The 24,367-nt window shown below is 47.2% G+C and overlaps 1 protein-coding gene across 2 annotated transcripts; it reads left to right on the top strand.

Moving 5' to 3' along the window:
* Positions 1-159: 159 nt before the first annotated feature.
* On the top strand, positions 160-23,763 carry POLD3 (DNA polymerase delta 3, accessory subunit). 2 transcript variants are annotated; one of them, XM_068180382.1, is made up of 12 exons: positions 160-298; positions 1,475-1,530; positions 3,082-3,184; positions 5,672-5,711; positions 7,167-7,299; positions 9,889-10,144; positions 11,383-11,455; positions 13,269-13,431; positions 14,703-14,815; positions 19,022-19,119; positions 19,193-19,274; positions 22,750-23,763. In XM_068180382.1, the coding sequence occupies exons 1-12, from the start codon at positions 239-241 to the stop codon at positions 22,953-22,955; spliced, it is 1,383 nt and encodes a 460-aa protein (XP_068036483.1). In that variant the 5' UTR covers positions 160-238; the 3' UTR covers positions 22,956-23,763. The 2 variants fall into 2 exon arrangements, with proteins under 2 accessions (XP_068036483.1, XP_068036484.1); XM_068180383.1 differs by having other exon boundaries at positions 161-298; positions 19,025-19,119.
* The last annotated feature ends 604 nt before the right edge of the window (positions 23,764-24,367 follow it).

The raw sequence follows: 24,367 nt of genomic DNA, 5'->3' as shown, positions 1-24,367 counted from the left end.
AGGGGCTTGTTCCCGTGGGGGCTTCACCGCAGCAGCGTCCCGCTGGGAACGCGCTGCAGCGGGGAGCGCCGAGGAGCGTGCGGCGGAGCCGAGCCGAGCCGAGCCGCGGGCCCGTTCCCGTTCGCGCACGCCGCGCCGTGTCCCCGCGCGGCCGCCGTCGGCGGCGGGGCCGTTGCCATGGCGGCGGCGGCGCGCGCGCGGCGCTGAGGCGGGCGGGAAGCGCGGGCCCGGCGCGGCCATGGCGGACGAGCTGTACCTGGAGAACATCGACGAGTTCGTCACCGACCACAACCGCGTCGTGAGTGCCGCCGCTGCCCGCACTGCCCCTGCTCCCCCCTCTGCTCCCCCCTTCCTTCCCTGCCCCGCTTCCTCCTTCCGCCGCTTCCTCCTTTCCCACCCTCTGCCTTCCGCTGCCCTTTTCCTTTCCTTTCCTTTCCTTTCCTTTCCTTTCCTTTCCTTTCCTTTCCTTTCCTTTCCTTTCCTTTCCTTTCCTTTCCTTTCCTTTCCTTTCCTTTCCTTTCCTTTCCTTCTCTTCTCTGTCCTTCCCCTTCTCTCCTTCCCCTTCCCTTCTCTCCTTCCCCATTCCCTCTCTCCTTCCCCTTCCCTTCTCTCCTTCCCCATTCCCTCTCTCCTTCCCCTTCCCTTCTCTCCTTCCCCTTCCCTTCTCTCCTTCCCCTTCCCTTCTCTCCTTCCCCATTCCCTCTCTCCTTCCCCTTCCCTTCTCTCCTTCCCCTTCCCTTGTCCCCTCCTTCCTCCTTCATCTCCCTTTTCCTCCTCCTTCTCCCCTCTTTACGTCCTCCCTTCTCTTCTTTCTCCTCCTTTTCCCCTTCCTTCTCCCTTCCTTCTCGCTCTTCCTCCTCCCTTCTCCCCTCTCTTCCTCCTCTCCCCCTGTTTTCCCTCCTCTCTTCCCCCCTTCCCGAACTGTTTTGAAGGCAGTTCAGAAAGCTGATGGTTCCCTGCGTGGGTCTGTTCCTCTCCAAGTTCATTTCAAAAATGCATTTGGAAAGAAAAATAAATAAAATAAAATGGGTTTTGCCTAGAAAACGGTGCAGCTAAGTTGGTGCAGCTTGTCTGAGAACGTGAACGGGAGCAACCTGTGGCTTTGCAGCTCATTCCCAGAACAGTGCAGACAAACGAGAATTTAATTGTTGGGTTTCCAGCCCCGAGCCTGGGGCCGGGTGTAAAAGGGCAGAGCAGGAGGAGGAGCAGGCGTCGGGGATGTACCTTGGCAAAATGACAGGGCAGGGATTCCAGGGCTGAGATTTGTGCAGCTGGAGATGCCACACCTTTGGGACAGCTCTCAGGAGCTCAGGGTGTCAACGTGCCCTCCCTTTTGCCGTGGGTTTCCTGCAAGGGAGGGCGGTGTCCAAGGAATTCCACGGACCACCAAGCCAAAGAGGGGAGACGGGTCGAACTGAGAGGCCGAGGTTTTATTATTGAAGTGGTTTTTTGGGTTTTTTTCTCCCTTTTCCAGGTGACGTACAAATGGCTGAGCTACACCCTGGGCGTCCACGTCAACCAGGCTAAACAGTAGGTGTCCCTGCATCCCCTAGAGCCCTGACAATAAACTGACTCACAGGCATGAAATATTCTGTCAGGCTCCAACTCTGCCTGAATTGGAGGGTTATCATTGACTACATTAGTTCTGTATAGTGGAATATTTAAAGTTGCACGAGTAGTGCCACATTTATAGTCCAAGCTTAACAGGTTTTCCCCCCATTTCTCTGGGAAATAACAAATCTCTTGGCTCACTAGAACTGACCAGGGGATTGCCAACCCGTACTGTTATATTTAATGTATTTGAAGCAAACAGGTGACTTCTGACATGGGAACAAATAATTATTTTTTAACTCTGTCTTAGCAGCTTGTGTATTTTTAAAATTAGATTACAGTGGTGTGGGTTGGGCAGGACTTTAAAAAGGGCTGATTTTTGTCAGTTCCATGTCAATTCCTGCTTCCATCGTGGTGTGAGCCCCTTAAAACGATTCCTCTGGAAATGCCTACCAGCCCTGCCTGTCTTCCAGGCACAGCCAGCTGTGGTACTCCAGGTGCCTGGCTGTCTGCCAGCCTGGCTGGGCAGGGATGCACCAAAACATGCATCAACACATGCAGGGATGCACCAAACCTCCCCTCTCAGGCCTTTCAGGAAGAGAGGGCTTTCTGGAGGAGAGGCTTTGGAACAGGCTGCCCAGGGGCCGTGAGACCCACTGCTATATGCTATTAAATGTGTTTTTATAGTAAAAAAGACATTATTATACGTATTATTAGATATATTTTATATTAAAAGTATATATTATATATTATGCATTAGATATTATATATTATATGTAAATATATATATAATATGCTATATCATTATATGTTATATATGTAATATATGTATTACATATAAAATATATAATATAATATAATATAAATTATATTATGTTAGTAATATTTTATAGATATTACATATATATATTATATGCATTATTAGATATAATTATATGTATTGCATACTATTAAATGTATTTGATACTAATAAAGACATTATTATATGTATTATATATAATATATTATTGTAAATTATTTAGTATATGTAATATATGTAAAAATATGATATATATAATAATATATGTATTATATACTATTAAATGTATTTTTATACTAAAATACATTTTATGTGTATTATTATATACAATATATAATATATATTATTATATATTATTAAATATAATATGTATAATATATTATATTTAATATAATATAGTATAATCTAGCATTATATGGTATAGTATTATATTATATGAATTCTCTCTATTATATTTATTATGATGTGCTATTAAATGTGTTATATACTGTTAAATGTATTTGCCCCTTGGTTTCTGCAGTAGCTGGACTGGGATTCTCCGCAGTGGCAGAGGAGCACGGGTCTCAGGGAATTGCCCCTGAGGGAATGAAGTTGATCCCGAGGAGAACAATGTGCCTGCGTGGCAGCTGTCCCTGCCAGGCTGGCTCTGCTTGGGGGTGCAGCCTGGGCTCCCCGGGAGGGGCTGCAGGCTCTCTGCTCTCTGCTGGCTCACGCTGATTTCTTTTGTGCAGAATGCTCTATGATTACGTGGAGAGGAAACGCAAGGAGAACTCGGGAGCTCAGCTTCACGTCACCTACCTGGTGGCAGGAAACCTCCTCCAGAATGGACACGTTGTGAGTGGTGCCCTTCTCACAGGGGTCTGTCTGTCAGCCTTGCTTGTGGTGTCTCTTCTGCCTCCTCCTATGCTCCCGGGGTGAAAAGCTGCATTGGCATTCTCTGCAGCAGGGGCTGCAGTGTGCCAGGGCTTCTAGACAGGGACAGAAGAAGGCTCAGTGTCTGTCCCAGCGGGCAGGAAAGATCAATTGGCCGTGTTTGGGAGCACAGTGCTGAATGACACCCCAGGGTTCTTAACCAGCTCACTCAGATCCCTTCACCACTCACCTCAGTCCTGTCGCTGCTGGTGGGCAGCAAGGATCACAAAACTTTATGGAGGGGCCCTTCTGAGGTCAACTTACCCACATCCCAGGGTCTGCTGTGGCGTGGAAGGGTCTGAGGGCTGCTTGGAGGGACAGCCCATGGAGCATGGAATAATAACAAACGGAACAGCACACCTACAGCTGAAGCTGTCTTGCTAACTAAAGCAGCTTTCTAATCCTGGTGAACAAAACAACATGAATTTATTAACAGCATATTACGTTTAAAGTGCTTCAGCTTATTTAGCAAAGGAACTGCTGCTTAATGCGTTTAGCTTGTCAGATTTTGAGGAAAGTCAGCTACAACTTCGGGCAGATACCCCAGAAGTTTTTAAAAGAAGATGAGAAAATTCAGTGTCTGCTCCCCTTTGCCCACAAATTTAAGAACCAAACATTAAATGCCTTTGACATCCCATAAGGGATGTGTTTTTAAATGCATATTACAATATTACAATATATTACAAATATCTATTACAATATGATCCAGTCTTCTTTTAGGAATAGTAAATCTCAGGGTGTCCTGGCTTTTATTTGTAGATTGGAAAAAACCACCAACAAACCTTTTTTCTGTTCTCCTAAACAATAAACTGATTCACAGGCATGAAATATTCTGTCAGGCTCCAACTCTGCCTGAATTGGAAGGTTATTATTGACTACATTAGTTCTGTATGGTGGAATATTTAAACTTGCACGAGTAGTGCTACATTTATAGTCCAAGCTTAACAGGTTTTCCCCCCATTTCTCTGGGAAATAACAAATCTCTTGGCTCACTAGAACTGACCAGGGGATTGCCAACAGGGGATTGCCAACCTGTACTGTTATATTTAATGTATTTGAAGCAAACAGGTGACTTCTGACATGGGAACAAATAATAATTTTTTAATTCTGTCTTAGCAGCTTGTGTATTTTTAAAATTAGATTACAGTGTCACTGGATGGTTTGGGTTGGGAAGGACTTTAAAGCTCATGTCATTCCAGTCCCTTGGCACAGGCAGGGAATCTTCCACCAAGGGAAGCTATATGAAGGTGACTTTTGTCTCCCATTTTTTTCAAACCTCTCCTTTTGGAATGCTGGAGTGTGAGTGCCTACTCCGACGGGCTCGCTGTGCCTGCAGGGTTGTGGGGCCAGCCCGGGGCTGGGGCTGGGATGAGCCACAGGCCTTCAGGGCCCTGGGCTGGGTGTCCTGGGAGGTTGGGGTGGAAGGGCCGGGAGAGCCCTGCACTGCCGGGACAGCCCTGCACTGCCGGGAGAACCCTGCACTGCCGGGAGAGCCCTGCACTGCTGGGACAGCCCTGCACTGCTGTCTGCTGGCAGTAGGTGTAGCCGGAATGCTGCAGATCCCGGTGAGCAAAAGAAGCATAAATTAATTTACAGTATTTCATATTGAAAGTGCTTCAGTGTATTAAGTAAAGGAATTGCTGCTTAATTAATTTATTTTTCTTCATTGCTGCTTGTCAGATTTTCAGGAATGTCATCTAACACTTCATGCAGATACCCCAGAGATTTTTTGAAGAAAATGGGAAAATTCAGTGTCTGTTCCCCTTTGCCCACAGACAAATTTAAGAGCCAAACACTAAATGCCTTTGACATCCCACTAAGTGTTTTTAAATACACAGATATCTATTACAATATGATCCAGTCTTCTTTTAGGAATAGTAAATCTCAGGGTGTCCTGGCTTTTATTTGTAGATTGGAAAAAACCAACAACAAACCTTTTTCCTGTTCTCCTAAATTATAAACTGGTTCACATGCATGTAATATTGTCTTTTAATCTCCAACTCTGCCTGAAATGGAAGATGATTATTTATTGCATTAGTTCTGTATAATGGGATGTATTTAACTAAAGCTGCACAGGCAGTGTCACGTTTATAGCCTGAATTTAACAGGATTTTCCCTGATTTCAGACAGGTCCATGGTATCTGTTTAACACAGAATTAGTGGTAGGGTTTTCAGTCTGTCTCTCTGGATCCTCCCAATATTAACCACAGCCTGTTAAATGTCCTGGATCAGGTATAGACCTTGAAGACTGGCCAGAGAGCACATTTCAGAGCTTTAAAAATTAATGAGTGTTTAAAGGCATTGTCACTGTTCTGTGCCACAATAATCATTAGGCTTTCTTATTTAATAACTGAAAATAGCAGGCTTGCATACAACCTCAGGTTTTAAGATTGTATTTCTTTTTTCCAGTGCCACAAGGTCGCAGTAGTGAGGGAGGATAAACTTGAAGGTAAGCAGGCTGGGGAAGTTGTGTGGCTTTAACTTTTTTCTTTGAAAGAACAGCAAAATGAGCAAAGCTCAGAACTTGCCATGTGCGCATAAATGTCCAGCCAGGCTCTCGGGGTCAGGTGTGTACTTTTTGTACCAGCTGTTTCTCAGAATCTGGAGTATCTGAGCCAGCAGCTGAATACCTTCAGGCTTGTGATTTGAGTCTGATTTTTTAAAATTCTGAATGTTTTGCCCGTGATTCTTTCCCACCTCCCTGCCACTGACATCAGGGAGACAACAATACACCAGTAATGTCTCAGACCAACTGTGAGCCTTCAGGCCCCCAAGAATGCTGAAACTGGTAATTCTGGTCATTGGTTCAATGCAATTGCAGTCTTTGCTCTGGGTCCTGTGGGCGTTAAAACGTTCTCATAGAACATTTACCTCACTTTTGTGAGTGAAAGTTGGAAAAACCCCCATTGCAACACTGCTCCATGCCCTGTCTGTTGTCTCACCATCTTTCTGCTCCTGCTGATGAAATCTTAACCACAGAACTGAAATGCAGCTTCAGGCTCTTCATCACTTTCAAATAACATCTTTGGCACTTGAGAGCACACTGTGGTATTTGTGACCTTAAGGATCTGAGCTAATGACCTCACTTTGTTTGAAGGACTTGCGTTGTTGGAAATCTGAAGTGGATTTCTAGCTCAGGCTGTTTTCCTCAGAGTAGGAGATTGTCAGGCAGTGCAGCTACTCTGTGTCATGTTTGTTGAGTTATGTGTGCTGCGTAACACTGTTTTGCTGTGGAGGAAAGGGTTGCTCATGGTTTTGTATTGGAAGGCAGGCCAAAGGTATGACTTACATTTGGAAGAGGCTGAGATTTTTGATGGGAGTAGGGCTGCATAGTCTAGGACTGGCCCCAAGAAGTGATTACTGTGTGTATTTTTACAGTGCCTAGAAGCTCAGCCTCAGACCAGGACTCTGTGGAAAGAACAATATAAGCAATAAACAAAGAATTCCTGAAAGCCAACCCTTGTCTCAAGGGAGTTGCAGTCTAAGTGGCATAAAAGAGAGAAAGTTTTCATTCCAGCAGACTGGTGGGGGTGACACTGTGGTGCTGGACACAGCCCCAGTGGCAGAGAGCAGTTCCAGCAGGGCAGAGCAGTGACCAGCTACCTTCTGCCTTAGCTTTAGGTACTCACTCAGCTATTCTGCATCCCAAGCACTGGATGCTTTGAAGGTAAACGCAGAGAGATCCCTCCCTCGTCAGTCAGTTGTGCAGGAACCAAGAGTGTGAAGTGGAAAACGTGACAGGCTTATGGAGTTTGTTGCCTTGAGTTCTTCATTAGTGAGCGCTGGGAGAAAGTGTGGTTGGACCTTTTTATGTTCATATGTTGCTGTCGAGTAGTCTGTCAGTCTTTCTGCATCCTAAAGGGTGTGCTAACAGAGAGCTTTTTTTTTCCCTCTTTTTCCCCAGCAATGAAGTCTAAGCTGTCCACAATTGCCAGTGTGCACGTGTACAGCATTCAGAAGGCCCTGCTCAAGGACAGCTCCCCCCTCTACAACACCGACTACGACATTGTCAAAACAAACCTGCAGCACTGCAGCAAGTGAGTCCTGCCTCCCTTTTCCTTCTGAAGCACTTCCAGACTCCTCTTCAGTGCTTACTAGATAGGCCTGGGCTTTTAGAAAGCTAGGAAAAGATGTCCTCAAAGTCGTGCCAGAGCAGTGCCCAAAGAGCACACTGTGTGGTTGTTCTGTAAACTGAGCTCACAGGTGGTTCACTCAGTCCTTACTCCGAGGGGGAGACTGTTCCAGTACCTTGCTTGTCTGATGGCTGGAAACGTTTCTCTCTTTCCCAGGCCACACTTAATCATGACCATTTTAATCCAATTCTCAGCCACACAGGAAGAGAAAATTGAAACAGGCTGATAAAACCATGAATGATGTGCTCAGCAAAGCATTTACAGGAGTTTGCTTTCTGTTTTGTGAAACTGTGTTCTCATCTTCTGGACTCATGCATTTCTCTGAAGATGTCTCACAGCAACTCCTTCTCCAGGAGCTGGGCTTTGATCTGTGTGTGGGTTAGTTGCAGTTCAGAGTAGGCTGTGGTCTCTGAGACATAGGAGAAGCACACAGAACAGTCCAGGCAGCACCAGTGTCCCCCCTGGTGGAACTGGAGAAGAGCTGGGAGGGACTGCAGTCCCCAGGAGTCACTGGTTCCCTCCTGAGCAGCGCCTGGCAGCTGCAGCTTCTCATTTGTGTGTTGTTCCCACCAGGACGGCTCCAGCCTGAAGTCATGGGGATGCACGGTGCCATGACCAATCTGTTTTAAAGGGGGATGCCTGAAGGGTGTGTCATAGGAGGAGTATACAATCTGAGAGGGGAAATGTGGTTGTATCCAAAGTGTTGACAAGAGAGTGGCAGAGAAAAGGTGGCTTAGAAGCTGTGTGTTTGGGGGGATGCCCTGGAAGGTGCTGGGTGATCCCAGCTTCCAGGTTCTGAAGCAGCTCTCTGAAGCCTGCCTGTAAATCCAGCTTTGAAGCAGGATTTCCTAAGCAAACTAAGAAAAATGCAGCTTCTTCATTTGTGACCCAGCTGAAGTAAATACAGATTGATCCCATTCCCTCTCTCTTGCCAGCTGCATGGATTGTCTGTGACACTTGGGAAACGATTCCTGTAGGACCTGTAAAAGCCAGAGGTTTAATTATGTGAGGTTTGTAGCAAACAGAACCTCCCTGTCTGTCCAGATAATTTCACAGCCCTGGGACAAGGATCTTTGTTCTTCTCTGGGTTTCTGTGGGACCTACTTTGCTGTGAAGACAGTGGAGGTGGTTAGATGTACTAATTAATATCTGGGTTTAATGCCTGTTATCATTGCCAGCTTTCCAAACAGAAGCAGCTCTTTGTTTGCAGAGCATAGTCCAAGTATTGGCTGTTTTTTCAGTGGTTATTTAGTGAATTTTGGGTGAAGCCCATAAAGGTATAGTCACACAGCAGCATCAAGGCAAGCTGACTTGGAAGGTTAGCTGAGCTCTGCTGCACAGTCAGCATAACCATTGACAGTATTATTTGTGACAATATTATATATTGGAGAGTTGGTGGTGTTTAGAGTAGGAGCTCACGCTGCCCCAAGAGCTGTAATTAACCATGTTAAAAACAGACTGAAAGTATAAAGGAGAGTAGGATTATTTTTCTTCCATGTCTTGTTTTCCTTCCTTTAAAGGTTCGAATGTCAAGAGGTTGCTGCTGCAGTCTGGGAATGCTGTGGAGATGGTGTTGTTTTGTTAATACAGATCCTGATGGGAGTAGAAGTGGACTGTGCACGTGAGCAGCTAATGCTGAGGCACAGAAATGATCTGGCAGAAGGCTGCTTTATTTCTTAGGCAAATAAAAATATGCTGTGTAATTCAGTGGGCTGGGAGGCGTGAGCTGGGCTCTTTTGTGGCATTTCTGTGGGAAATCTGGAAAGCGTCGCCTGTGATTTGCACAGTGGGGAGCAGAATTCAGCTATTTTTGGGAACTGCTATTCCTGACTGTCAGTGAGTCGTGCTGTAGCTGTGAGCACGTCATTTAGTTCTTGTGTCTCCATATCCTCAAACAATCAAGTTTCAGACCATTATAATCCAAGATGCTTCTCACTCTCAGGGGTTACTTGGAAATTACTTTGTGTAGTTAAATCGTAATGTGGTGGATATTTTCTGAACCATTTCAGTTGTTCAGTTTCAGCTGGGATTTGCTTACCTGGCCGAGTGTGGCTGCTTGTTGCAGCAGCTGTGGGCTTTGTCAGAGCATCAGAAAGCTGCAAACATTTTAGATCCTCACACAGCCTTACAACTTCTGCCACAGGCTTTAGAGAGCACAACCCATTTAGGAATAAAATGCAGCCCGCTCCTTGTCCAGCCTGGGTGTGGAGAAGGCCCTTTTCCCCCCAGGAAAGCTGCACAGCTTGTTTGACGTGCAAATGCTGTGGCTCTTGCTGACAGGTTCAGCTGATCTTTTCATCAGAGCTCTCTTGCTCTGTGCCAGCCTTTCTTTCTTGTCCCATGCACAGATTAAATTGCTCCTTTTTCCATAACAGGAGAACGCAGGCCTGGAGGAGCGGTGGCGCTGCAGGAGGGGGGAAGGCACGGTCCTGTCCATGAGGTGAGAGGCGCAGAGCTGAAAAGGCTAATGGGATTTTTCACTCCCTCACGCAGGTTCAGCGCCATCTGCTGCGCCGCCGCTGTGCCCAGGACGCCGCCCGACACTCCCCGGGTGCCGGCGCCCGCGCGGAGTCCCCCGAGGCAAAGGGACCCCGATGCCGCTGGCGCCGTCAACGGCCACGGGCCCCGGGCTGCTAAACCCCCCCCGCAGCAGCAGAAAGGCATCATGGGCATGTTTGCAGCTAAAGCAGCGGCCAGACCCCAGGACACACCTAAGGAGGCCAAAGCAGAGGCCAAGGAGGCCCCAGGTGTAAGTTACCCCAGCCCCTCAGTTCGTGGCTTTCATGATCTGCCCGCACACTGCCTTGGGGACCTCAGCCACCCCTGCGCTGCTCCTCCTGCCAAGCCCACGTCCTACTGGCAGTGCTCAGGGATCCTTTGGAAGTGTTTCACCGTGTGCAGTCACCTGGGGCAAAAACCCCTCGTGCCACACTCTGGATCTCTCCCCATGCCATAGCTTTGACATTCCCCGATGAGCCGGGTCTCGGGCGAGTGTAAACCAGCAGAGCTGCCTTATGCAGATGATTGCTCCACTGTCTCCAGCTATCCCAATGTACACACCAGCTGAGGATCTTGCTCTCTCCATTGTGCTTAAAAGGATTTGTTTTGAGCAATAAGTTAAACGTGAGAAGCCCACGTCTTAAAAGTATCAAGGTGTTTAAACTTGGTCGGTGAGGGAAGTTTCAGAGCTTGACCTGTGCAAGACTAAATTGTTTATCTTCTGGACTGCAGTTTATCCAGGATAGGATTATGTTTTCATTTTAATTAGTATAATTGTTTTTAAAGCGATGTGGCCAGACAAATGGGTGTTAAAATGGTAACACTCCCTATGGGTGGCTTGGCCTTTTTATAACAACTGAGAACGTTTGGGTTCCTTTCTCTGATTTTTATAGGGAGTTTAGAACTGGTGAATTGTGCAGTGTTTTGGGAACTTTAGTGTCTGGTTGCCTTTTATCTGCATGAAAAGAAGTTGGATTAGGAGGCTGCACTTTCTTAGGGGGTGTGGGTGTGATTTGTCACTTTGGTGGTTGCATTGGTGCAACAGAGCAGGGATGTTTCCTTGCAAACAGCCTACGTGCCAGAGGAGCTGGATAAAGCCTTCCTGGTTTGTCCAGTCCTGTTCTTTCCTCTGTTGGCTGCTGTGAGTTGAGGCACTGATGGTTTGCAAAAAGAGCAGTTCTTTCCTGGGAGCTGACCCTAGTCCCAAGCACTTGTTTCAGTAACACTGTCAGCCATCAGATGGGAATGTGCCCAAGTCAGATCTGAAGGCCTGGCTAAGGAGTCCTTAGGAGCTTACTCTGCCCCCTTTGATGCACATGCTGTCTAGTGAGTATCTTCAAATTCTCCAAAGCAAAGAATTTGCTAAATCTGCTAAAATCTAAGGCAGTGGGAACAAATGCTGTCTATTATTTTGCTTGTCCACAAGCAGTGCTGTACACCTTGAGGGCTGAGAGCAATTCCTGTGCTTATTCCTCTCTTTGCTTCCAGGTGTCTGCAGCAAGCAGCAAGCCACCAACAAAGAACAGCATCATGAACAACTTCTTTGGAAAAGCTGCTATGAGTAAGTGCTTTTCTGTTTTCAGAGGCCATCATGGTCAGGGAACAGCCTGTTGTAGTTAAAAAAAAAACAAATGAAAAAAAACCAATAAACCTGAGGATTATTTGAAGTATCTCTTTTTTTTTTTTCAATATACTTTATTTAAGCTGAGTAGAAATTAAAAAATATTCAGTAGAATCAAATGTTTTGTACTAGAGCCATGATGGGAGGCATACAGAAAGGAGCGGAGCTCTTCCTCCCCATCCCCACTCTACCAAACACATTGGATTTTCTTTCTTTCCCCTCTTTCCTAATAGTTTTCTGTACTTTCTTCTGCTCTTTTGCACTCAAAGGGGTTAATGTTTTAGCACACAGCTTTTAAACCAAAAATTAAGAGTTTTCAGTGGAATTTTTCAGACAAAAAGCTTGCTGGAGGGAGATCAATTAAAATGACATATTTGAGCAGACTAACCCAGGAAGGATTTCTAGTGCAGAAGAAATGTGATTTAAAGTGAATTCTCCTGGCTGGAAGACCAGCTGTTGGTGAAATGTTTGCCAAAACCTGTTTTGCAGGGCATGTTAATGGTGCTTGCTTTTCATCACACAGCACTGAGGAGCCCATTGTTAGTTTTAGGGTTAATTTCTTTCCTAAAAACTGAAGGACTGATACATGGCGAATACAAATGAGGGGTGGCCTTCCTCTTTGAGCAGAGGTTTGGACTAGGTGGCCTCTGCAGGTCCCTTCTGAATGACCCAAGTCAAAAGAAACTATCCTGAAGCTTTTAAATATTGAAATATTGGAAAAAGACCGTGGGACCTTCTTCAAAGATTCCCTTATAACAGTGAGTACAAGAGGCTCCAAAGAGGAATTTTGGGAGAGAGTAAACAGCAAAGTTCACTTTCCAACAGACATCTGTCAGAGCTTGCAGGGGACAGTTCCAGCACTGAGCAGACAAGGCACAGCCCTACTGGGACTCTGTGAGTCCCTGTTTTGGTGAGCCTGACGGAGCTGAGGACACTCTCAGCCCAAGGACAGTCACTACAATTAACTGGAGTAAATTCTAAAGGTCTGAGAAGAGCCCTAGACCAAAGCTCATGTGCTGAAAACCCAAAGTGGCATGGCAGAGGTGACCCAGTGGTGATGGGGAAGGCTTTGTGGATGTATTTCCATCATTTCCAAAGGGGTTCCCTTCTCTGCTGAGTCCTGTCAGGGAGCACACCGAGGAAACCTGTGAGGTGGCTGCGGAGAGGGAGCAAACTGAGCAGAACTGGAAATGATTATGTCTATGGAACAGAGGGTGGGATTCCAAGAGAAAGATTTATTCCCTATGTGCATGGCTCTCCTGGCTTCAAAGGTTCCACCACTGCCAGATAGTCGTGAGTTAACAGCAGTGGGGTCCCTGGGCTTTCTGCTGTTGATCATAAATAAGAGAGCTGTCGTTCCAGTGCTGTTTGCCCTTGCCCAGGGAAGCAGCCAGCCTGTGTTCCCAGTACTCCCAGAAAGGCTTTGGCACCATGTTGTGGCCCTCCCAGCAGCCTCTGACCCCACAGATGATCTCCTGCCACTGCCTCCCAGTCCTCTTCCACAGAGTTTTAACTGCTGCAGCACACATGGTGGCTTGACATCAGGAACAGCAGAACCATGGAAAATCACCTAGAAATTAAAGCATGCCCTTCTTTTTCCCATGTCTGATACAGCTTGGCCAGTCTAGATCTCTAGATACACGATGGGTAGTGTTGTCTGTAATCTTGGTGCACAGAGCTAGCCAGCTGCTTTGAAAGTTGTCATTCAAACTGAATGCCCAGTGTTTGTTCTTTTTGAATGGTTTATTCACAGATAAACTCAAAGCCAACTCTGTGCCTGAGCAGCCAAAGGAGGAGAAAGAAGTAGTGAAGCCTTCAGTCACTGTAGCAGAACCAGAGTCATCTCCTAATACTGTAGCAGAGAAACCTGGGAAGAAAACAGAGTCTGACAGAATTCAGCAAAAGGACAAGAAAAGGTGGGTCATACCTTTCGGGGTCCCTGTGGACCTGCTTGGGGACAGCCTGCGTGGAGCTGGCTGGTCATACAATGCCGGCTCACCTCCTGTTTCCATCTACTAAATCGTGTTAAACCCGACTAAAATTATCTGTCAGGATTTTTTCCTGGTGTTTCCTTTTCCATTTGCTGCTGTAGGTGCCTCAGGGCCGTGGGTGCCATTGCACATGGGAAGGGACACGGCCCAGGTTGTCCTCAGTGGGAGGGGATGGCTTTCCATGAGACAGCCTCCCAGTGTGAGCAGCCATGGGAGAGACCCCGCAGGCAGCGTGGGGAGGGCTGGCAGGAGCACCTGTCCTGCAGGGAAGGTGGGATATTCCCAAGCCTCTATGTACACAGCTTGCAGCACAAAGTTGTGCTTGTTGATCTCCATAGCTCATGTACGGCTGCTTTCAATGCCACTGGTTTACTTTGGGCTGAGGCTCCAAGTTAATTTTAAGTTCAGCCCTTTGTGTTTAATCCAACCCAAACTGACAGAGACAAAGAATCACTACAGTCTGATGGCTCTCTGGTGGCCTATGAGTAATTAATTGGTGGTCTCCATCCATTTCTAACTGAATAGGTAAGCACACCACCCAGCCCACCATCGCAGTTAGCACTAACTGCTTGTCTTATTGATAGTCTTGTCCAAGAAGCCAAGGGCCTGGAGGTGTTGGCAGCATGGAGTTGGGAAGGCCACTTGGGCTGTCCCAGCTCTTTGAGGATACGTGGGCCTTTAGCCTCCAGGCTTGTTCGTCTGAAACGTCTCGCCAACATTAAAAAGAAAGAAGCTATTTTATTTTTCCAGTAGTCTTTAAAAATGGCTCCAGGATTCTGAGACACTACCTCATAGTCCGTCAGTGGCAAGCAGTCTGTCAAAAGAGCTTCTGAGTGATGCTTTTGGGGACGCTGGGAGCCTGAGCTAAAGAGACAAGATCAGAAGTACACTCTTGCCAGGCTGCTGTGGCCAGGCGAGGTGAGGTACTGGGCTGAACTGCAGAGGGGCTAAAGAAATCCTCCTTGTTCTGGAGAGCTGGATATGGGGAAGGATGAGAGGCCTGGAAATGCTCGTGCACCTATGCCTGGTTGTGCAGTGAGTGTGCAGTTCAGAGTATGCAATGCTCGTGGTTTTAAGAGGCATCTGATTTTCTTCTGTGAGGAATGTGTTCGTCCATGCACACATGATGCTTTCATGCACACATGAGAGGTAATGGATGTTCATTCCCTTTCTTTTCCCTTTGCTTTTTGTGGCAGCAAAACAAAGAGAGTGGATAGGTCAGATGACGAGGAAGAAAGAGATCCCGAAAATGTCAAGAAAAAGAGGAAGCGAATCAAACAACTTCTGTCTGACAGCAGTGATGAGGAAGGTAAGAAGATCTGTAAACAATCAGGCATGTAGGTCAGGGTTCTGATTTCCAAAACATTACTCTCCAAATCTCTTGGTCAGTGATTGAGGGAATAGTTTAAAGGACTAAAGACCGTGGAAATGGCTGTAGCCTGAGCTTTCTGTTTATCTTTGTGCTGCAAGCACTTGGGCATAGAGTTGAGATGTCTCAAAACAAAGATTCAGTCTTTGTTTTAGCTTAGCTCAGACCTGGCTGTCTCCTCACCAAGTGTGCTGCCAGTGCCAGTGATGTGTGGGAAGGAGGTTCCCAAATCTCTTGTGAAAGATAGCGCGCCTTCCAGAACCGTAGGGCTGGTCAGAACCAGTTCATGTGGGGAGGAAACACTCACAAGTGGCCTCCCTCTCCTCACAGGGTCATTTTTAGTATCTTTATTCTGTCTGTTCATAGAAAGGGTTTGGAAGGCAGTGTTGGAAGTGAGACATCCAAAAAGAGAGGAGATAATAGGGAAGTTGGAGGCTAAGCAGCTGAGCCGTATCTGATGCGACTGTGTGTCTCCTTGGTGGCTGTGACTGGAGTGGGGTGCCCAGAACATTGCAAGATTTGGGCTTATAATGAGGAACAGCAGGGCTGGATCCCAAAGAATTTGGATAATTGAGGTGACAAATGCCGTTCAATATAGATAACTGGAAAATAAATTGGAATTGAGTTTGGGAGTATGTGCTAAATGGAACAGTCATCCAGCAAGCTGCTCAGGAAAAGAACTTGGGGATCATTAGGGAGCAGTAGTTGAAACCACCAGTTTGGTGTAGAGCTCCAGTAAAAGAAGGTGAAACAGCAAATGGGATGTACTGGTGAGGAGGTGGAGTCCCTTGGGGGAGCCAGAGCTGATTGCTCATTTAGTGTGGCTGGCACACGGGCAACAACGAGGACATCAGGAAAATCTGCAGTGCCAGGGAGAGATGGCTGCTGTTGGTATCTTTGCAGTATCCATGCCACCTCTAGGCCCACTTTCATAGTTTCCCTGCTGCCCATGTGATTTTAAATTATCTTTGTCTTCAGGTATGTATCACTTCTGAGACTATCCCACAAGATGATACATCTCTCAGGAAGCTGTTCTTTGTGATCAGCCTTAATTCCATCACATTCCAGTGTGAAGCTCCTTGTTTGGCTATAAAAAATATATATACATATATGCCCACACTCTTTGGTATTTATTTCTTTAAATGTTTGTCTTTCCATTTCCTCTTCACTCCCCTACTGACAGGCTGAGTTGTTTAGCTCTGAGGAGGGAATTTTGAAATCAGCCCATCCTTGCCTGGCTGGAATCTCTCAGCTCATCCACATCCTGTGAGATCAGGCAGGAGTTTGGAATGTTAAAACTCTCTGGTCTCCTATGGGACACCTGCGTGACCTCAGCACGTGTTTAACAATTAATGCCTCTGAATGGGATGCCTCCTGGTCTCATTTATTCCAAGGTTTACATTCTCTTTAGTGACCAGGGGTAGAACCTGAGGGAATGGCTGGAGCTGTGTCAGGGCAGGTTGGATGTTAGGGAAAAATTCTTCCCCGAGAGGGTGGTCAGGCACTGGGAAGGTTTTTTGTCACTGCTCTTGCTGCTCCTGCATTAGAACCCTCTTTATTCTTAATTTTTTTGTGCTGTGCATTAGAATTGTAAGTTTATGCAAATTACAGCACATGTATACGAATTTGGCTATCACTCAGTTTGCCCTTTGAAAAGGGAGAATGAGAATTGAGAGAACTCAGCCCTTTGGTCCTGCTGCTTGGCCTTCTAAATCCAGCCAGATGAAATAAGACAGATTTGAATTGTTTGGAATATTTTTAATGAGTCCAAACTGGTAATATTATATTTGTATTGAAGTAGAAGACTGTGAGTTGGATGAAAAAAAAAAATACATGTACAGCAGCTGGACTTCAAGAGCATCAATCCTTAGAAAGGTTGGAAACAGGTTTCTCCAGAGAGCAGGGGAAACTAGAATCAGCAGCATCCGTGAGCAAAATGGGGCCTGGAGTGACAGGCACACTTAGCAAGGTTTTGTGGGTGTGAAACTCAGCCTGCATGGCTGCTGTGAAGTGCTTAGGGGCAATTCCCTGTCAGGCCAGGTCTTCTGCCTAGTTCTGTGTTAGTCTGCTCTTGATGTACTAAAAGTAGCCCTAAATAAGCTCTCCTTACACCAGCATCAGCACACTGTACCACGCTGGAAACACAGAGAGGGCATAAGGCACAATCCTCTCCATTTAAATGATTTTTCATTAAAAAGTTATATTGGTATGAGGGTTCCTTAGTCACTGCAGGTTGTTTTGCTTCCAGTGCCAGAACAAACTCCACAAATGTGCCCACAGAGGACAGGAGGTTTGGCAGCTTCAGCTGTACCAACACAGGCAGGTTTTGCAGTGTTGACAAGTGTTTTACAGCCACTTTGGAGGGTGATTTCAGTGGCACTGTGACCTACAAACTCCGTGGGTTTTGGAGAGCCGCAGCAGAAGCACTAAAGCTTCTCACAGTTTTTCCAGGCAGGGTCAGAGCAAACCGAACAAAGCCAGGATTTACATCTTTGGTCCATCCAGTTGCCCAACTTGTATCCATTTCATGCAGCTGTTGCTGTTGAGCAAACTGTGGGCAGCAGCTCGTGGTTGACTCAGGAGTTATCACATGTCAGAGGGCTGTGCTGGCTAGAAGAGGATAATAAAGTAATAAAAGAGCTTGATAGTAGTCCTAAACACTCTGACATGAGGAGAAGGTGCCTTCTGCCTGCCAAAAGCTGGGGAAATTGTTTGAAGGACACTATAAAAAAGCCCAAAATTCCCCCAACGAATCTAGTGCAGCTGGCACACGGACAATGCCTTCAGCAACCTCTGCTTGAGCATGGCAGAGGCTTTTCACCAGGCTGGTTTTCAGCCCTCTTAGCTCGTCCTCTCCCAAAGATATTAGCAAAGGGCAGAGGCCAGGCTGGGCAGTGGTAGTGCAGGTTTGGTGCTGGGCAGTGTGTGGAGCCCACGGTGTCTGTGAGACTGGGATAAACACAGAGCCAGAGCTGCCCTCAGCCCCTGGGGCACCGTGGCACTTCCAGCTGGAGCAGTGCCCTTGTTCGGCAGTGTCCTCGCAGCGCTGCCAGCCCCAGCACTCCGGAGCAGGGTGCAGGAACAGTGCTGTTATCCCACTCTGTCTGCATTCCCGTGCCTCGCTTACAGCCAGCTTGGGAGGCTGGGTCCTTGCTGGAGGAGTGTAATTAATTTATTGCTGGGCCTTAGCAGCCGAGCGCTGTCTCCCCGGAGCCCTCGGTGACCTGCGGAGGTCAGCTGGCTGCCTGCCCGGCAGCGCCAGCTCCTCGCACGGCCTCAGTCCCCTGGGACAGCTCCAGGTCCCGGCTCCGCGTTGGGATGAGGGCTGCAGCAGGAGCCAGGCAGGCACGGCCGCTCCAGCCACATCCGTGTGTGTGGTGGTGAAGCAATAGGTCACAGGAGCCCTTTGTTCCTGGCTCCCAGCTCTCCCCCGCAGCCCAGGGCTTGCGTGGCAGCGCTTCGCGCTTGGGTCTCCTGGAGCTCTGTCCCCCTGCCAGCCCCGCAGGAGGGTGACCCTGCCTCGCTTGTTGCTCTGAAGCCCTGCTTGTCTCACTTCGACATTGCTGGTAGAGGCTCCAGAGCTCACTTTGCTCCGTGCAAATGCGTGAAGGTGTCCCTGCCTGGTTTGATCAGTCTTGGCATTGAATGGGGCCCGGTGTCCCTGTCCTTGAACCCAGAGGAGAGCAAGGGATGAAACAGTGAGAGAATCAGCTTCTGGTTTTTGTGGTGGTTTGGATTTTTGTGGGATTTTTTGAACTTTTTTTCAAATAAAAGTTTGAGCTGTCCCTTAACAGTCTTTTAGGGTGTGTGATAGTGTACTGCACTTAATTCTTGGGTTGAGCTAATAGTATGGATTGTTTGGGATGTGTAGCACCAACAGTGAAGCAACAACTGTTTTACCACACCCCGCCCTCTTTTAATTTCTAAACAAATTACAATCACTCTTTTTAACAAGTGAGTGAAATGCATAGCTAAAACCTGCCAGTTCCTGTGCCTGGTTTTAAAGTTTCCCTTGGTGGAACTGATTTTTTTTGGCTTTCCAAAAATCCCCAGTGCACTTCTCCCATCCTGTTCCACTCTCCTTCCTTTGGGCACCTCAGCCTGTAGCATCAGACCCGTGTGCCATCAAGGTATTCTTCTTCTTAGCAGATGTCCCACCCTCTCCCACACCTGAGGAGGAGAGAGCTCCATCTCCACCACCTGAACCTGCTCTGAAAACTGAGCTGGAGCCTGCATCCACAGAGGTGAGAGCAGATTACAGTGATTACCTGCCAGAAATGAGCTCCTGGTTTCTCACAATGCTGCAATGTCCCCCAGGTGTCAGCTGGAGGGAGGAAGAGGAAGAGGAAGCGTGTGCTGAAATCCAGAATGTTTATTGATGAAGAGGAAGGCTGCATGGGTAAGACTGGCTGTGCCCTACACTCACTGGAGCTCACTTTATTAGCCATTTTAACAGGCCAGCCTCTCCCAGGATAGAAAGAGGTTCACAAAATCACTCAGTTATCCCACATGGAACTCCTGCTCCCAGACTGAGGTAACTGAGCATCTCACAGATTTTCCTTCAGTTCTTTCCCCTTTTTTACTGCCATCATGATTACCACCTTCATTTACTCTCCTCTCCAAAGCTGCAAGCTTTTAAAGACGGTACAGAAAGAGGTTTAAGGGTCTGGGATAAATTCTGGCTGAGATAACTTTGTTGGGTTTTTTTCTTTTTTCCTTTGAGGCTAAATCCAGAGCTGTGCAAAACTTGATTATATGTTAAAGAAACATACAGTATCCCATATAAACAGCTGGGGCTTAAATACTTCATAGGGTTTCTGTTTCTGATAAGGGTGGCTCTGCTTTCAGAAGGGAAGAGAGCCCTACAGTCCTGAGGGCCAGAGGCTTTGAATTCCAGCCTGACTGGACTCTGCTTCTCCTGTGACCTGGAGAAAGCTGTGTAACACCACTGTATTTGTTTCCTCCATGTCCTGACATTGAAGCAGAGATGCAAACGTTCAGATTCTGTTAGTTTGGGTTTCGGTGGGTTTTGGGGAATTTTTTGGAGGCTTCAAACACGTGAGAGCGTGGAATGTGTTTTTTGTAATTCAGCTGTTGTCAGCTGGATTGTATGGGATGCTTTGATTGCCCAGCCAGGCTGGGCTGAGGGGATGTCAGTGCGGCTCAGGCCGTGCTGAGGAGGATGTGGTGCTGTTGTACAGGTCTGTCGTGGTGCTGGCCATGGAGACACTCGGGCATTCCTGGCCCAGCTCCAGAGTTGCCTGGCCCAGACTCAGCCTGTGTGTGTCTGCACCTGTCTGCAGAGCTGCATCCTCTGTTTCCCAGGAACTTGGTGTGTCTCCTTTGAAGAAACACAGAGCTGTAGCTCTCAGCAGCTGGCTGCACTGGGACTGAGATCCCAAGTACTGCTTTCTTGTCCAAGAATTGGTCTTGCACAGAGTTATCGACAGCTTTGGCTGATTACCCTCTGGGCTGTTTTCCTCTCCCATCACAGGTAGAGCCATTGAAACACTTGGGAGGAAATTGGGACAAAAGAGCATTAGATGGGGAGTTGAGTTTTACAGACTCTGCATCCAGAGCACAGGAATGTCTCTTTTGGGTTCAGCTGGGAATAGTGCCTTTTCTTTCTCTGCTCTTTATCCCCACAGGGTTTCATAGTCCCTTGGAAAATCCAGACTCCTGGTTTTACAGTTCATATCCCCTTGCTGAAAAGGGAATGCTAGGCCCTGTTGTGCCCATGGGAGACAGATTCTGTGGGACACAGAGAGGGATGGAGCTGGATACTGAGGAACTGGGTGGGGCGGAGATGCTGCTTTCTCTACTACAAATCCTCCAGCCTGTTGTGCAGGACTTGCTGTCTGGCTGTTGTCCAGTTTCTCTTCTCCTTTCCATTCCCCACGCTTTCCATGCACAGGCCTAATAATTCAAAGGCTAAATAACTTGCAAATCTCCCAGGCTAATAGAAATTTTAGTTATTCTTGGAAATAGAGGGGTTTTTTGTCCTCTCCCTGCTGTCTTTTTATTTTTAAACCAACACTAGGTTTTAAGAGGTTTTAATCCTAACAATAGAATGAGGCTGTACTGTGTATTTCTGCATAATTTTAAGTGATGGTTTTCACAATAGCTGCAATAGCAAGGAATTGGTGTCAAAAAGCAAAAGTAATTTAGGGATTAGCCCTGAGGGAAATTGAGCAATTAAAGTGTGTGTGGAGTTAAGCACAAGAAACATTCCTAGGCATTAACAGAAATCCATGGATTGAGGGCCTGCTCTTAATCTCTAGTAAAGGGGAATTACCAAGGTTTAAGTTTGTGTGTTTCTACCTTGCACTTTGTAAAGCTTCAAAGGACACACATGGGCTTGGAGATTGGAATATCCAGATGGGCACTGGAGGGAAATTTGTGTTACAGCGTTTTAGCACTCCCATCATTTGAGCCACTCTGATTCAGGGAGTCTGGCTGTGTGTGGGGCATCAGTAACTGTGTCTGTGTACCCATAGGTGCTCCAGATGCAGACTTCTGGAGTTCAGCTGAGATTGCAGCCAAAGAAAGCTGATCTAAGCTGTGTTACTGCAGTTGGAGGGGGTTAACTGCATGCTTTGGGAGTTCCCAGCGCTTCCTGACAGGGCTGACAACAGGATCAGGGCTTTAGGTTCACGCAGTGGTCTGTGGAAGCTGCTCCCTGAACAGCCTGCTGCCTCTGAAGGGAGATTGCTTAGTTTGCAGTCCCTGTCTGAGGTCCTGCTAGTGCTGCCCGGGAGGATTTCATATCATTCCTCTTCCCAGTCCCTGGTGACGTAGGAAACCTTATTTAATTTGATGCATTAATACAAGTGAGAGCCAGTTTCCCAGAAGAAGGGAAGTTAAGACATCTGTTTAAAAGAATACAGTTGCTAAAGAAAAATGGCTTACTAGAAGAATCCCAGAGCACTGCTGGGAAGGCTGATATAACAGCATTTGCTGGGATCTGACGGTGGCTTTCATCAGTGGAGCTGACTCCAGTTTAATTTCCGTGAGCGTTGTTTTATATCCCTGGGCTTTCCACCGCCGGAGCTGACAGCAGTGAGCTGGCAGTCCCCTTCAGGCAGAGTCCCTGATTGCAGACACGGCTTCAGGCTGATATTTCATAAAGGATTTCTTTGTATTTGCCTTGTTTGGCCACCTTTGTGGGAGGAAGATACCCCAAAGGGTTTGTGCCCCCTGAGATGGGCAGCATCTGCTTTGCTCTTCCCTGGCTGTCCAGTGTGCTGGTGAGAGCAGCCTGGGGATGTCTCCAGGTTGTCTTGCCTGGATTTCTGGAAAATCTGATTGCTTTGGCCCCTGTGGAAATCGGACCAAGTCAGAATGGTGGGGTTTAGCCATAAAGTAGATGTTCCGTTGTCTAATGCCAAACTACTGATTCTGATCTCCTTCAGATTCATCACTTTCTGATGGCTGCTTCTCAGCCTTTGCCATATGAGTTAGAATCTCAGCATCACTGCAGTTGGAAAAGCCCTCTAAGGTCATTGACTCCAGCTGTTCCCCCAGCCCTGCCAAGGCAACACTGGTCCATGTCCCCAGGTGCCACATCCACACGGCTTTTAAATCCCCACAGGGATGAGGACTCCACCACTGCCCTGGGCAGCTGTGCCAGAGCTGGACAGCCCTTTTAGGGAAGGAATTTTCCCTAATAGCCAACCTAAACCTCCCTTGGCACAAGTTGAGGTCATTTCCTGCTGCTTAACTTTGGACTTAATTCCTGTGTCTGACATGTGCTCCTTGAACCCGAAGCGTTCTTTGCCAGGAGTGCAATGGGAAGGCTGCCACGGGGAGGTCTTTGGTGTAAAGATGGCTTAACCATCATCATCCTCTGCTCCCTTCCCTGTTCTTTCCACCAGTGACTGAGAAGGTTTATGAGAGCGAATCCTGCACGGACAGCGAGGATGAATTCCCCAAGCCCAAGGCACCAGCTCCACAAAAACAACCCATGCTGCCCACCAAGAGAGAGCCAAAGGAAGAAAGGAAGAACCCGAAGAAAGGGGCAGCTCCTGCCAACAGAGCCAACAAACAGGTCTCCATCATGGGCTTTTGCCAGAAGAAATGAACTGGGTCTGTCTCCTCTTGGCAGCTTGGGAGTGTTGCTCCCTTTTTTCATGTGGCTCTCTGCAAGCTGCCGCTGCTTGTGGAGGCCAACATGCAACCCCTGGTTATGCAAGGTGCCCTGCTTACTGTGTAAGGAAGCCCTCTGGACTAGATTTTGTATCAGAGAAAAGTTTTTATTTGTTACTGCAATAATTTCAGTCATCTTCACTAAGCGGTGTGGGAACTGCCAGCTAGAGGCAACATCTAGAGGAACTCTTGAAAGGCTGTTAAATCTGTTCACGTGAAATTGTATTTTTTTAATCGCTCCTTTGGTGCTAAGTTAGGAGAGGAGTTGTGGTGTTTTCCTCCCCTCTTTGTACACCCTCAGCTCTTCAGATTGATCCAGATGTTCACGCTGGGTAGCAGCCATACCGTAGCAGGTCGTCAGGCACAGACACAAATATTGAACATCTGCTTTGGCTTTAACTGAATGAAGTGTACTTCATTTTCCCCCTAAAACTGGTAAATAGTTTTTGCTCTGCCTTTCATAATCTTTTTTTGGACAAAGCAGTGCATATAAAATTCTCTTACTCTTTTCTTCCTTGAACGTGTCCTCTGTAACTTGCTCAGATGCCTAATTATAGACTGGGACACTGTTGGTGTTCTGTCTTTACAAAAACATCCTTGAGGCTTCCCACCCAATTGGCTCCGGAGTAACTGGGGGAAGGCTTTGCTGTTCTTGGGAAAGAACTGGATCTTTAGCCTTGGAGGCCAGTGAGTCAGAGGGAAAGGTGATTAGAGGGCACTGCTGATAACACCAGGCAGGTACCGGGGAATAGCGCGTGCTGCATTGCGGCTTGGGAGGGTTTGGCTTGCCCGAAGGCCTTTTTTACAGGCATAAACCACACAAGAGAAGAGTTTTTCCCTGGACATCTTGTCATCTGCCTGCTGAAGGAAGAGTGCCACGGCACATGGTCCTGAGGAACCTGTTATGGGAGAGGAATGAAGCACAGCAATCCTGTTAACCAGAAAGGAGCTCTTGGTCTGGGCCTCCTGCTTGGCTGGTGCTGAGGCTGATAGACAGATGTAAAAGATTTTCCAGAGGGGTGAGGCCGAGCACTCCTGAAGTTTGGGCTGCTGAGTGCTCCCAGGCAGGGCCTGGTGTCGTCAGTGGTTGGTTGAGAGGAGCTGCTCACCCAAGCAGCATCACTGGGTTTGTGCCTGTGCTGTGGCCTGGGAAGAGAATGATCGACCTTATTCTGGTTTAATGAAGAAAGTTTAACTGTTGAGAGCAAAACCCACCCTGCCGTAGTGGTTCTGTTGTTCTTGGTAGAGTTGAAGGGGTGTTTTTAAAGGCAGCAATGAGTAACAAATCCCATTGAACACAGTTTTGGGGTTTTTTTTTTTAATTTGTCCTGATTCATTAAATTATGT

This window comes from Anomalospiza imberbis, chromosome 2 (genome assembly GCF_031753505.1).
Source record: "Anomalospiza imberbis isolate Cuckoo-Finch-1a 21T00152 chromosome 2, ASM3175350v1, whole genome shotgun sequence".
Classification (NCBI taxonomy): domain Eukaryota; kingdom Metazoa; phylum Chordata; class Aves; order Passeriformes; family Viduidae; genus Anomalospiza; species Anomalospiza imberbis.
This window is presented reverse-complemented; position numbering and strand designations above follow the sequence as displayed.